The 15,402-nt window shown below is 36.4% G+C and overlaps 1 protein-coding gene across 1 annotated transcript in view; it reads left to right on the forward strand.

The window, feature by feature from the left end:
• GLDC (glycine decarboxylase) overlaps positions 1-15,402 on the forward strand; it is a 118,805-nt gene that overhangs the window by 9,277 nt on the left and 94,126 nt on the right. Inside the window, exon 3 of the mRNA XM_001371698.4 lies at positions 12,282-12,417. Coding sequence (XP_001371735.2) covers positions 12,282-12,417 — 136 coding nt within the window. The remainder of the gene's footprint in view (positions 1-12,281; positions 12,418-15,402) is intronic.

Raw genomic sequence — 15,402 nt, forward strand, 5'->3', positions numbered from 1 at the left:
ATGTCGGAGAGGAGAAGGGATGGCAGGAGAACTGAAAAGCATAGATTAGGTGCTTCAGATTCCTTGCATTAGAATGAGGTCCAGAAAAGAATTCAAGTTCCAGGGGACTGTGGGATGGGCAAATGAACAGGGGAAGAAAGAAGGTGAAAAAGATGCCAGCATAACATAGAATACACCACCATAAACAATACCACCAGCAGCCATAGAACTATAAAAATTGGAACTAGAAGAGATTTTGCTGTTTTAATTGTTTCAGTTTTGTCCAATTCTTTTTTTTTTTTTTTGAGATTTGCCAGATCCATAGGAATTTGGAAGTAAATTTAATTGTTCAAGTGTTTGAGCTGAGTCACTTCCATTCTACAACAAAATATCAGCAAAGGACTTCACTATCGCAACTCAATGATGGTACTCTCTCTATATTTACAGGCCAAGGACTACCAGAATTAAGCTTCAAAAGACATAATTGTCCAATTCTTAATGACTGTATTTTGGGTTTTTTTAGCAAAGATAATGAAATGGTTTGTGATTTCCTTCTCCAGCTCATTTTACAGAGGAGGACCTGAGACAAATAGGGTTAAGTGACTTGCCCAGGGTCACACAGTGAGTATCTGAGGGTGGATTTAAACTCAAGATGATGTCTTCCTGCTTCCAAGCCCACTGCTGCATTCATTATACCACCTAGACCTTAGAGATCATTTATTCCAACTTTTTAACTTTGAAGATGAAATTTACAGAAGTAGTGGAGTTGGAATTTGAACACAGGTCCTTGAGTCCAAACTCTATATCCATTGAATTTGTCATTAATGACATTTATTTTAAGGTAAATTGGCAAGCCAAGAGAGAGAGAGAGACAGAGAGAGAGAGAGTCAAAGAGACAGAGAGAGAGAGAGGGAGAGAGACAGACAGACAGACAGACAGGGAGAAACAGACAGACAGACAGAGAGAGAGAGAGAGAGAGAGAGATTGATTCATGGGGTACCAGAGCGTAAAGGGACCTGTAAAATAACAATAGCTATATCCTATATATCACAAGTTTGTGGGAGGGTCAAATGACATAATGTGACAAAAGTACTTTACAAAGATTCAATGTAATGAAAAGATTAAAGGACCTGAGATTGAGGCAGCTTGATTTAAGAAGAATACAAGGGTTGGCATCTGGAGACAGGGTCAAATGATAGCTTTGACACTTGTTAATAGTTTAATGGAGGCCAAGTCACCCTGTCCAAGCCTCAGTTTCCTCATTTATAAAATGGAATAATGCTTTCATTGACCTACCTCATACAATTTATATGAATTTTTATAAACATTTTAAAAATTTATTAAAATGAGCTCAAGACAGCAGAATTTGTTTCCTATTTATAAATTATTTATAGGGAAATGACTATCAGTTTTCTTTCTATTTTTTTATATCCCCTTCACTTAAAGTGAAATGATTCACTCTAGTATAAGATAAAGGAAAGAACACTGGAGATAATGAGCTCAAATTCTAGCTCTGCTACTTTTTACTTTTGCTATGGAATCCTGGGCAGCAAAGTGGTTAGTGCATTTGGCTTGAAGTCAGAAAGACCTGAATTCAAATCCTTTTTCAGACACTAACTGTGCTACCTTGACAAATCTGTGCCTCAGTTTCCTCATCTATAAAATGAGGACTATAATAATTTCTGTTTCATAGGGGTGTTGTGAGGTTCAAATGAGTTAATATATGAAAGTGTTCTGCAAACCTTAAAGCACCATATAAATTACTTTGTCTCCGTTAACTGTGGTTTTCTCCTCTATAAAATGAAGGGCTGTTCTCTAAAAGTCTCTACGTTCTCTACAGTTTCTGCTAATTCAAAATCTTATTGAGCCCTTCCGGTTTATTAAATTGTATTTTGATATTAGCTGGGCTTTGCTGGTTTCCTGGATCTGAGCAGACAGGTACAAAGGAAGCCTTTCCCAAATCAATAACAATTGTATGGATAAATTGGATGTGTGTGTATGTGTGTGTGTGTTACACATACACACATATTTAAAGTAAGACTGCAGAACTGGCAATTTCCTTTAAAAAGTTTTTCTTCATCAATGTCCTGGGACTTAATCTAGAAATGGAAGGTGCAAATATTATCTAGTCCAAGTCTTCTTGTTTTACAAAATAGGAAACTGAGGCCCAAAGAGCGGAAATGTCTTGCCCCAGATTAAACTGAGAACCAAATCCAGCATACTGAAAGAATTGTGCAATATGTAGTTTGAGAGGCAAATGGGCAGAAATTTGAGCACTTTAGAGAGGGACAGTTTTCTATAATAGAAAGGCAGGATGGTAAAGTGGAAATACCAACTGTATTTGGCATCAGTGGACCTTCTGCATAATTCTAGCTCTGCTGCTTACTTCCTCTGTGCTCTTTAACTCTCTGAGTTTCAGTTGCCTCATTTGTAAATTAAGGATGTTGGACTCATTGATATCTAAACTACATACACATGCTGAATGTTTGACTCTCTGCTCTGTACTTAACTAGTAGAGTGTCTGTGGGCAAGTCATTTACTTTTCAGTTTTTCATCTGTAAAATGGGGTTAATATTTTCACTATCTATATGGTAAGTCTATAGTATAGTAACAACAATTATTATTAAGGATGGTAACAACAATTATTTATCAGAGAATATTTGATCGTAAGGTGATGTATTTAGGGAATGTGAAACAGAAATCAGGCCAAAAATGATATTAAAGGGAAGAAAAGATTTTTCTGTAGGTGTTTTCTTTTTTTTTTAAGATTGTCAGAACAGAAAGGGACATTAGAGATAATTTAGTCCATTTCGCACATTAGAAAACTGAGGATGGGAAGTGATTTATCCAAAACTATGTAGCTAGTAGGTGATGAAGCTAAGACTCAAAACTAGATCTTCTCTTTCTAAACTCCATCTTCTTTTCATTACATCCTATTACCTATTATTTTGGGGGGAGATAGGGAAGATATGAGAGAGAAGGTAAGTATAGGTTTATATGTGTATAAATGGGGTGACAGGAGTCTGGAATTTCCATTTTCCATTCCTACTTATTTATTGCTGGATGGATTTGGAGAAAGTCACTGAGATAAATGGGCAATTTCCATTGGAAATTTGTTAACTGATCTCAATTGACCACTCATTATTTCAAGGTAATCCTTTTACTCCTTCCTAATCGATTTTCTAGATCACTCCTTACATCTACTATCCAAACTTTCTCTTCTCTCCTGAAATTTTCCATACACACTACCTGTCCCAGTCAGTCTTCACTGCTGAAGACCAACTCTGCGCTTTTGAAAGAGTCAGCAGAGATTCAACATCCCCACATTCCCCACATCTATGAATTCTAAGGTCAGAGAGATCAATGAACTCTGTTCTTGGTACATTAAGACTAACGTGTTTTCTTTTGCCTTACGAAATGCACTATTAGAGGAATAAACAAGGTCATGAGTAGTCATTCATTCAACAAGGAAAGAATTGGCAGCTCAGGTCTTTGAAGGATTACTTGACTACTTTCAGGGGAGGGAGCACATCATTCGGGCTGCCCTAGAAAACTGGAGGCAAGGATATTGGAAATGATGGCAGCTTTCCAGGTGTTTCTTAATATGGGTCCTTACTTTCTTTTTCTCTCTTGGTCAGCTACATTGTTTTGGTTCCATTCTGAAAGGGAGCCATTTACAGGAATCAGCCACAAAAAAGGGAAGATATTTTTGTAGAATATAGAGCTATGAGCAAAGAATGTGTATTGCTGTGAATTTTCTTGGGAAGATTTTTTCTTTTTCTTTCTTTCTCTTTTTTGTCATATTGTCTACTTTGTTCATACAGGTGGGGATAAAATATCATGTACCAGGGATTCCGATGACGTTTTTTTAAAACCTTGGTCTTGCTTTATAGCAGGGAACATGCACTAGATTTGGGATGAATGTCTTCACATTCTTTGAGCAGGAGACTTCTTGGGATAGTGGGCAGAGAATGTGTCTTTAATTTTAACAGTATTGCTTTCTGTGATTTTGAGGCTTGACTTTCCTTGACTGACTACTCAGTGTTAGACAAGTTCAACAGGTGAACCATTGTCTTCTTTCTCCTTTTCTTTCTTCTATCATCTATCTCTTGTTTTCAGAGGGCTTCATCATATTAAAGCCATGGGATTTGTGGTCTTCAGCTAAACTCCAATAGGCATTTGTCCTCCTTATGTTACTGGGCAATAACTTATTTTCCCAGCTTTAAAAGTTACTTGTTTGGCTTCATTTAGCTAAGGTGAATGAAAGAAACGCCCAGCGGTCATCACCAGATAACATTCAGGGCAATTCTGATTGTGATAAAGTTGTACATTGGGAGACCACCTAATAGAAATAGTGGATTTGGATTCAGATTGGATCTTGGATCTAATTGTTACTACTCATGTGATTGTGGACAAGAGAAATGTGGACTTTGATCAAGCAACAAGCTTTTATTTAAGTCTACCAAATAAAATAAATGTTAGCTGTTATTATTTTCCCTGTGGCATTGAGAATACAAAGAAAAAAGTGAGATAGTTTTTGTTCTCATAGGGCTTACATTTTATTGATGGAAATCATATACATATATAGAAGCATATACAAATACAACATACATATAACAATTTTGAGGGAGACACATTCCAACTGAGGGCAGCAGATTAGGAAAGACCTTATGTAGGGGATGGTGCGAGAGCTGAACTTTGAAAGAAGCTTTAGATTCAAGGCAGCTAGGTGATTCAGTGGATAGATAGAAGGTCCTGGGTTCAAATTTGACTTCAGACATTTACTAGCTGAGCAAGTCATTTAACTCTTAATTGCCCAGGCCTTACTGTTCTTCTGCCTTGGAACCAGTATTTAGTATCGATTCTAAGACAGAAGGTAAAAGTTTAAAAAAAAATAAGGAAGCTATGGATTCTCAGAAGTTGAGCTTAGGAAGGTGTTCATTTCAGGCATGAAAGACAACTTGTGGCTCAGTCTTTTCAGTGATATCTGACTCTTTGGGACCCTATTTGGGGTTTTCTTGACAAAGACACTAGTTTGCCATTTCTTCTTCCAACTTTTACAAATGAGGAAGTGAGGCAAACAGGATGAAGGGTTACGAGTAAACATCTGAGGTCAGATTTGTCTTCATGATTCCAAGCTCAGTTCTTTGGACAAACCTGTACAAAGGCATGGAGATGGAGGAAGAGTGCTTTGTATGAGGAACAGCAAAAACAGGTTGGGCTGGATAGTGGAATGTCAGAAGGGGAGGACTTCAGTGTCCTTAGCCATAAGATGAAATGATTGTATTAGGTAATCTCTAAGGTATAATAGCTGTGATTCTATGGATTTATTTCATTGTCTCAGTTACACAGAACCTCCCAGAAAGCCAAGATCATGGGTTTTATTGCCACGAGAGTCAGTCAATTAATATCATCATGTTCCCATTGCCACAGACTGCACCCTTCCCTCCAGCTAGCCATCTGACAAATAAAATGTATTCTGTTGGCCAGAATAAGGAATGGATGTTAATAGGAAGCTTATAGTTCTGCTCGACTGAATTCGTCTTAATTACATTTATCATTTTCACATCATGAATTACAAAGTTAACCTAAAGAGTCTATTTTGCTCTATTTGTCCTGGGTACCCTATAAACACAGAGTGTATTACATCTAACTTTAGAACTCCATAGGTTCTAGTTATTTTGGGTAATCATAATTTCACAAATATATCCCAGTAGCTTTAAGTGAAATAAAACTATTAATTGACATAATAGTAAATAACAAGCACAGAGAGGTGCAGTTCTCCATATATTCCCAAATCATTGGTGTGAGTCATTTCCCCCAATATAACTCATGATTTTAGGACTGTTTTCTATGTACACGTCCCCTTGTTCAGGCTCCCAGAAACACCTATGCCTAATGATTCATGCCATCTTTATAGCTGCCTTTTCATTCTATTTCCCAACTACTGTCTGCTCTTTCTGTGCAGACACATAAGGTCCCTTCCCATTCTAACATTTAATATTTTCATGCCACAAGAGCATCATATTGCTCTATAGCAAAAATGACTAATATAGAAATAGGTATCAAGTGATAACATTTGTATAACCCAGTGGAATTGCTTGTTGGTTCCAGGAAGGGGGGGAAGGAAGAGGAGAGGGAAAGAAAAAAAAAGCCATGTAAACATGGTCAAATTTTTGCAAAATAAATAAATAAAAGTTCAAAAAATAAATAAATAAAATAGCATCTTACTTCCACATTCCAGTGTTGAAATATCTTTGTATGTAGCTTCTTTCTCTGAGTCTGAGTTTGGGAAGTATCTATCTCAAGGACTCCCAGAAATTAGGAGGCAGCCAATGGCAAAGCAGTAGGATCAAGAGTACTGAACTTGAATTAGGTAGCTAGATGGAAATGAATAGATAGATGGTGGGACTTTGGAGTTAGGAAGATCTGATTTTGAATCCTGCCTTCTGACACTAGTTGTGTAACTCTGGGCAAATTATTTAACTTCTTCCCACCTCAGTTTCCTCATCTACAAAATGGGGATAATAATAGGATCTACCTCACAGGGTTGTTGTGAGGATCAAATATTGACATCATTAAAGGGAGGTGAAACACTGTACTGTGGAAAATGATGTTGGTAGTTTGTCTAGCTGGGATGATGGCAGTTTGGAGTTAAGCCTCATCCATGTGTAAATAAGATGTTCTAACTTCTCTCCCAGTTCTTTCAACTCCTCCTGTCTTATTTTCCCAAGGAGTGATAGACCCAGATAAAATTGGCAGTCAGGTTGGCTCTCTCAGCCGAAGCGGGTGAAGAATAACATGACATCAAAACTAGATGTTTTGCAACTAGATTGCTCTCCCGTGGAGTCAGACCAAAGCAGGCTTCAGCTGTCTGAGCAGTGTACAGCTCAGTCCTTTGTGCTGGGTTCATTCTTGGCTCAAAGAGGGGGCACCTAATATCTGGTGCTATCAATCTCAACTTATTAGAGGACTGCACTCCAGAAAAGAGAAGAAAAAGATTTTCTCAAGCAAGGGTTTAAGGACCTCTGCAAATAGCATTTGAGGTCTTCTTTTAAAAAAGTTTTTGTTTTTATAATTGCTTGAATTTCCCCTGTATACTTACTCTACCTCCAGAGAACCATCCAATATGACAAAAAAAAATTTTTTTAAGAAAAAAAGAAGAGAAAAAACACCAAACCTAATCAAAACTTTTAAAAATAAGTTTTTATAGATGTCTTTTTTTACATAATCATAGACTTTCCCAATATCTCTCCCTGTCCCTCCTAGAGGTCCATTCAATTTAAATAATATTTTTAAGTTTAAAAAAACAAAGAGAAAAAAGATAGCATAACTGATCAATATATTGAAAAAGTCTGAAAACACATGCAAAGCAAATACCTGGAGGACTCCCATCTCTGTGAAACAGTGGGTTAGAGTGTCTGCTCAGTTCTTGACTTTTTAGTTATGCTTGTTCATAATTTTATAATAATCAATTTTTATTTTTGTGTTTGTATGGTTATTCCTTCTATTTACATAATCAATACTTAAAAAATCAGAACTGGGGACATACAAAATGATAAAAAAAGTGTAGATTTTGGCTTCTATGAGAGGACTTTGGGGCTTTCACTCTCAGGCATTCAAAGAATTTGGGAGAAAGATAAATATGGGCAAAATATTGGTGATATCCCTAATGGTACTCCCTTATTTTACAAAGGAGAAAACTGAAACCAGAGAGGTAAACCCCCAATTACATATAACTTTTCTTGCCTTCCAAGTTCCAGCCCCATTGGATTAGCAACTATTCTCCAAATTGAACATTCTATCTTCTGCCTCAGGGTATTTTTTACAACCCTGTCTCCTTACTCTTCCTCACAGGTACTCAGTGCTGGAAATGTACTAATTTCTCTCATAATTTTTATTTTATTTTTTTTGTCAAGGTTCTGCTCTTTTGGCACTTGCCCTGGAAAACCATCATAATCACCCTTTCTCACATCTCAAAATATCTTGTGTTTATCTTTGAGGCAAGATCTATTTCTTTTTAAAATAGATTTTTGTCAATATTTTTTGTTTCTGTTATGCCATTATAGTATTCTAAGTTTCCTTTCTCCTACTCCTAGAGAATGAATCATCATCCCAAAAGACAGTGTTTTTTAGAGAGAAGAAAAAGTCAGGACAACTGAACAATATATTTAAAAAAATATCAAAACATGTGCTTTGGACCTCCCATATCCATAAAAGGATAAATTGGAAATATATTCACTTTTATTTGAGTTGCATTTGTCTGTATAATTTTGTTACATTTACCTTTGATTTTTTTTTGAGAATCATTTGTTCTTCCTATTTATGTTGTACTTACTATATATATAGGAATTTTTTTGACCCTTTTTACTTCACTGCATCAATTCCTTTAGATCTTTCTATGCTTCTTTGCATTTCTTTTAGCTCAGTTATATTCTGTTACCTTCATGTTCCACAATTTGGTTAGCCATCCCCTAATCAATGAGCACCTATTTTTTCAGTTTGTAGTTATCACAAAAAATGTTGCTAAACGTATATTGGAGTATATGGAGAAGGTAAGATTGACTTAATTATTTTTTTTTGTATTCCTAGAATATTATACAGAATCTGCCACATAGATGGTGCTTGACAGATGTTTATTGAAGTCTAACCTATATCCTTTGCATTGTAATCCAATGCTTCCTTTTTCTTTTTTTAATTTTTTGTTTCCAGTTTCAAATTTTTTCTGTAGTTCTTTCCCCCCTCATTGAGAAGGGAAGAAATATGATACCTATTATACCTGTGACATTATGCAAAACACATTTTCATGTTAACCATGTAACAAAAAAAAAGAAAAATAAGGTGAAAAAAATGCTTCAATCTATACTTGGAGTTCATCGATTCTCTTTCTGGAGATGGATAGTATTTTGAAACATGAGTTCTTTGGAATTGTTGTGGATCCCAAATCTAATACTCTTTCACAATTATACTGCATTGCTAACCAAGAGTGTTTTATTGCTTCCTGTATTTTATTACTACTTAGCAATGGTTCCAAAAATCAAATAATCAAGAGAACTCCTCCCTCCCCCCGCCCATTGGTTGATGATAACATACAATAAATTCATTTTGGAGGTTGTGAGTTACTTCCCCCTCTCTTATCTTTAATGAAGAAGATAATTATGTGATCTTTGCCTGAAATTAAACTTTGCATATTAATAACAATAATAACAATGGCACCCATTTGTAGCACATTATATTTTACAAATGACTTTTCTTGAAGCAACCTCATAACACAGGCAAGGCCATTTTCATTATTCCTGTTGTATTGCTGAGGAAATTGAGGCTTGAAGGGTTACATGGTCTGCTCAGAGGTATGACTTGAACCTTGAACTTATGGTTCCCAATCCATTACATCATACAGCCTTTCTGCAGGTTTTGTAGCACTGATTGTAATGGGGGGGGGGGGGAGGTTTTAAGGGGAAGCATTACCAAACTTTGGTTTTCAGACTAAAACATAGGGATAGGGGATGAAATTCAACATAGATTTTGTCCTTTGAATTTGATTGGGAGCCACAGAAAGTTATATACTCAGTGACATAGTTCTGTACTATTGATCATTTGGTTTCTTGTACAATGGAGAAAAAATGTGTGGGTGTACACATATGGAAACATAACACATATACATAGGATCCTATTTTAATCATGCAATCTATTGAGTTTGAATTTATAGAAAGTTAACTTATCAAAATATATTTGCAGCATACAGTTCTGGGTAATCCAAGTGGGAAAAAAGGTCCCCCCCCAAAAAGAAAGAGCTCCAATTTTCCTTTTTCAAAGGTTTGAGTTTCTGACCTTTTGTCCCCTTGGCCACCGGTGTGGAAAAGAACCCCAGGTGTGCTGGACCTTTCCTTGTGGTCTTATTTATAACTTATCCTGCCAAAGTTCAGGATGCTTGCTTTTGCCTAGAACCATTAATTAAAATTGCCTTCCTGGGGTGCTTCAAATGAGGAAATGATATTTTTCTAGTGCAGTTGGGAAGCAATTAGTTTTTCCTGTGTGATCCCTATGTGGATGAGTTAACAGCTTGACTTCTCTGATATTGCTTGGAGATTCCTGAACTTTCCGTGTATTAGCCAGCAATCCCTGAAACCATGCAAGAATTTTTCCCAGGATGAGTGTCTGTCTGGTGGCCAGTCATAATGTCCTATTTACTGACCAAATATTACTGGAAGGAGGAGGAGAAAGCTGAGAGCCTGCTAGCTTCTTTAGTTCAGTCTGGCATAAAGACACATCTGTTTGGAATTATTTCCCCATGAGTTCCCCCTGTGGGGGAAGAGGAGACGTTTTTTCCCATGAAATGATGGGGGTGGGGAGATTTAACAGGTTAATGACATTCAAATTCAATTTATTAGGGTTAATAGTTCACCTAACATAGGGTCTCTGTTCTGCGTATGGTAGACTTTGTATGTCTTGGGATGCAGACTTTTCTCTGATATTAAAAACAATAGGGTAAGAAGGTGGTTTTCCAGTCATAATTAGATACAAGTGGATCTTCTGGTCCCTCTGGTTGTTTCTGGGAGATAGAGAATTCATTATGACAAAGTGCTTTACAGAGTTGTGTTCAATGTTTGTTGAATGAATGAATGAATGAATGAATGGATGAATGAATGGGTGATGGTCACACAATCCCAGAAAATTGGCCTCAAACATGAAAACATTTTTAGTACAACATTGTTTTTGCCCAAGTGCTTAAGTAAATTAATATGCTAGATGAGAAGAGGTTACAAAGTAGGTCCTATTCCTACTGTTATTAATAATAAAAATTTTCTGTGTCTTTCCTTACTGTTCAGAAACTAGTCACATAGGGAAATGAAGTCAAGGGCTAGAAGTGTGCATTTTAAGTAATTGGCTAACAGGTTCTGGGCAAGAGGCTCCTTCTATCATGAGAGTTGAACAGGGTGATTTTATATCAAAACTGGGTTACAGATTAAATATTTAAGACTTCTGCTGCTTCCCCATCTGCTTCCAATAGGACTTGAGGCAGCTGAAAATTTAAAACAATTTAAGACTTTTTAGGAATAAAACAAAACAGAGATTGTCTGAACAAATGACTAACATTTGCTTATTGCTTTACATTGTTTTATTTAATTCTCAGCCTTTTTTGCTGATTCTTTTTTTTTACCCAATTACATGTAAAAACAATTTTTAATATTATTTTAAAAATTGTTTGTGTCCTGAATTCCCTCCCTTGTTCCTTCCCTTGCCTCTCACTGAGTCAGTAAACAATCTGATATATAATACTCAGCCTGTTGAGGAAGGGAGTGCAGGTATTATTGTTCCCCTTTCATAGATGAGGAAATAAGCCCAGAGGGTGAAGTGAATTCATAGAATCCGAGTTGGAAGGAACTTCTAGTCTGTTGCCTGGGCAGGGATCTCTCTGTATTGCAATATCCACAATCAGAGTAATCTAACCTCTAGGCTAGAGGTGAGGGTCTATGAGGGGTGGGGAAGAACATGGGCAACTCATTGTCTCCCAAAGAAGTCCATTCCACTTTTGGATGGCTTTAGTTGTTAGGGGTACAAAATCAACTGTCATGTCACAAGAGGGGAAGTCATTATTGACAAAGGAAGATTAGGGAATATATATTTACTGAGGTCTTACTTTGTCAAGACATTTTGGGGGGACAGAGGATATGTAGCAGATGTGTCAAAATTCAGGAGGGTAGCCAACCCTCCTGATTAAAATATAATGGTTAGATATTTAGCAAAAACAAAAATACAGTTGTTTTGGGTCTAACTTCTTAATCCCATTTGGGTTTTCTTGGCAAGGAAACTGGAGTGATTTGCCATTTCCTTTTTCATCTCATTTTATGGATGAGGAAACTGAGGCAAATAAGGTTAAATGACTTATTTATTCAGGGTCACACAGAAAGTGCCTGAAGTCAAATTTAAATTCACATTTTCTTGACCTTAGGCTAAGTGCTCTATCCATTGTGTCACCTAGCTGCCCCCAAACACAGTATAATATAGTTAATATTCATTTGTGGTTTTTTAAATCTGTATGCCACCAAGCAGGGTTTTGTTTCTACTTGAATCTGACATTCTGATATAGGGTGATTCGGTATTATATTCTTTTCTCATTTTGAGAGACTATCATTTTAGAATCTCTGGAAATAATTTCCTCATTGCCTTGTGGATTAAGTTATGTGTTTCTTGATTTTCCATAAGGTATCTAAGAGGTGAAATTTTCATATACTATAATTAGCATTCTCTTCTAAGACTGAATTGCTATTCCTAACGTTTCTCCCTTTCTCCACAATCAGGTGAAAATGAAATTCTGGCAACCCTGCATGATATTGCAAGGAAGAATAAGATCTGGAGATCCTACATTGGCATGGGCTATTATAACTGCTCAGCACCTCAGGCTATCGTTCGCAATTTGTTAGAGAATGCAGGATGGTAATGTATTTTCTGAATTAACAACCGATTAGAAATTCAACAAATACCTTTGCCATGATAATTTTTAAATTTAGTTTTATTGTTAAATGAAACATTTTTTATTTTCCTGTTCCTTCCTATTTTCTTTTACTTCTCCTACCAGGGGGGAAAAAAGCAATCCCCCCCTTCCCCAAAGAACACCTCATGTTAAATATACACGACAAAGCAAATCAGATGACTGCATTGACCACATATAAAAATATATGTCTTATTCTCTATCTCAAACCTATAACCTCTCTTTTCAGGAGGGGGGTAATGTGCTTCATCCAGGATCATTTGGAAACATGCTTGGTCATTGTACTGATCAGAGTTCTAAAGCCAGTTATTTTTCTTGTATAAATTGTTATTGTTCTTATATAAGTGGTTCTCTTGGTTCTGCTCACTTTGCTCTGCATCAATTCATATAAATCTTTCTAGGTTTCTCTGAAACTTCTTTTTTCATAATTTCTTACTATTTGTCATTATTTCTAAGGAGAATGATGGACTGTGATTTAATAGAGCACTGGATTTAGTCAGAAGATCTAAGTTCAAATCCCAGGTCTGTTTCTGTGTTAACTCTGTGACCTTGGTTCTAACACTTCATGAATTTGAATCTTGGTTTTATCATTTACAAAAGTGAAGAGGATGGACTAAAAGAGCTGTTAAGTTCCTTCTTAAAATCCTATAATTCTTTGATGGCTGGCCTTTTATATAAGAAGAATGGATGATAGCCAACTCATATATTGGTTTAAAAAAAAACACAAAAAAGTCTACCTTCTGTCTTAGAATCAATACTAAATATTGGTTCCAAGGCACAATGTTTCACTTTCTATGTATAATGTTCTATTGGTTTTGCTCATTTTACTCTGCATCCATTTATGGAGGTTCTTCCAGTTCATATAGAAATCCTTCAGTTCATCATTCCTTTCAGCACAATAGTATTCTATCACCATCAGATACCACAATTTATTTAGCCATTCTCCAATCAAAGAACATCCCCTCATTTTCCAATTTTTTGTTGCCACAAAGAGTGTGGCAATGAATAATTTTGTACACTCCTTTTTTATTATCGCTTTGGGGTTTAAACCTAGTAGTGATATTGGATCAAAAGGCTTGCATTCTTTTGAAGCCCTTTGGGCATAATTCCAAATTACCTTCCAGAATGGTTGGATCAGTTCACCCCAATTTTGCCACATCCCTCCCAACATTTATAATTTTACTTTATTGTCATATTGGTCAATCTGCTAGGTGTGAGGCAGTACCTCAGAGTTGTTTTGATTTGCATTTTTCTCTTTACTTTTGAGAAGAAGCTTTTCTCTAGTCTACTGATCTAAACTGATTTGGCATGGCTCCTCTGACTAGATCCTATACTAAGTGACTGGTAGTCTAATACACATGTGCTGTACTTCACAAAGGAAAATGGGCTTTCTATTCAACATTGGTTGGAAATAAATTTTGGATTGTTTTCCTGTTTACAGAATCAATTCATTCTGATCCATGGAGATAGATCCATGCAAATATCTGCCCCTTTCCCAGGGAAATCATAGTTTTATAGTTGGGAGGGAACATATAAGAGGCAGTACTTGAGCTGAGTCTTGAAGGAAGAGAATGAAAGATTAGTTTTGAGATCTCAGTTCTAATTTCTATGATCTTATACTAAAACAACAAATGGAATGATTTTCTCTGTTTTTAATGGTTAGTGCCATTTTTTAAAGCTCTTCTATCTGTGAATGTTGCCATTGATTGTTTATGGACATCAGTGGTGTATCTATAAATATTAAGCCTGCTCTCATGATATGATTGTGTTTGTTAACCAGCTTGTATATGACACAGAGCTGCAACTAAGACTGGGCAATGGTGTCCTTGGTTTTGTCCCAGGGAAGTGAATGTAAATTGCTAATAAAACTCAGTCTTGAACTCCATAAACTCCTATAGAGATTTTTTCTTTCTCTCCTCCACTGACTCACAGGCTCCTGGGGGTGGTCTTGCACTAGTTTATTAGTCTCTACTTCACCCAGTGTACAGTGGCCCCCCATCTTTTTCTTCAGTTGAAGTAACATTTTGTGCTGCTTGCCATAGGCACAAAAATTCTTAGACTCTGAAATAACACCTTCCATTTTGGTATATCCAAGTGACTTGTTAATTACTGTTAATATGCTCTTGCTAGATAGGCAGATTTTTTAGGTTGAAGAAACAAGTACAAGAATAATTTTAGGTTTGAATTAACTATCTGAAATGACAGTTTTTTGACAGAGAGAGGAAGAAAGTATGGGTGTGTTGTACTTTTTTTAAAATTTTCAATTTCCTCCCTTTTTTATTTACATTATTTTTCCATAGTTACATCATTCATGATTTTCCTTCCTCATCCCTCACCTCTTTTCTCCCCCCTCCAAAAGCTGACAAGCAGTTCCACTGGGTTATACAGGTATCATTGTTCAAAATCTATTTCCAAGTCACTCATATTTGTAGAAGAGGGATCTTTTAGGGTGTGTTGGACTGGTCTCTTCTTGGCTAGTTTTTTGAATTGTAAACCCCACACTTTGTCTCAAAAGCAAATTGCTTGCATTTTTCTCCTTAAAAAAAAAATCCATCTTACCAAAATACAATGAATGAATCACATCAGTTCAGCTGCCTTAAGTCCTGGCCAGTGGTGTTTGCTCTGCCTTCCAGTACAGATTATTCACCATATTGCTAGCATTGAGTGGGCACCTTCACTTATTATAAACTGACATTTTTCTGGGAGGGGGGGGGATGACATTATTATCACTTGCTGCCAATCATGTTTGGTTTCTGTGCATCTCAAATCATGTCACTCTGTTTTCCTAAAGCTCAGTATGAGCCTGGTGACAATTTTGTACTGTGAGAGGAGCTGGAGTAGCATGCTTGCACATGTTTCCTGATAGTCTTCACATTATCACAATTCTGAATGGTTTCCATAGAAGCAGGACTAACAAATTCCGGTGACGT

Source organism: Monodelphis domestica, chromosome 7 (assembly GCF_027887165.1).
Source record: "Monodelphis domestica isolate mMonDom1 chromosome 7, mMonDom1.pri, whole genome shotgun sequence".
NCBI classification, from domain to species: domain Eukaryota; kingdom Metazoa; phylum Chordata; class Mammalia; order Didelphimorphia; family Didelphidae; genus Monodelphis; species Monodelphis domestica.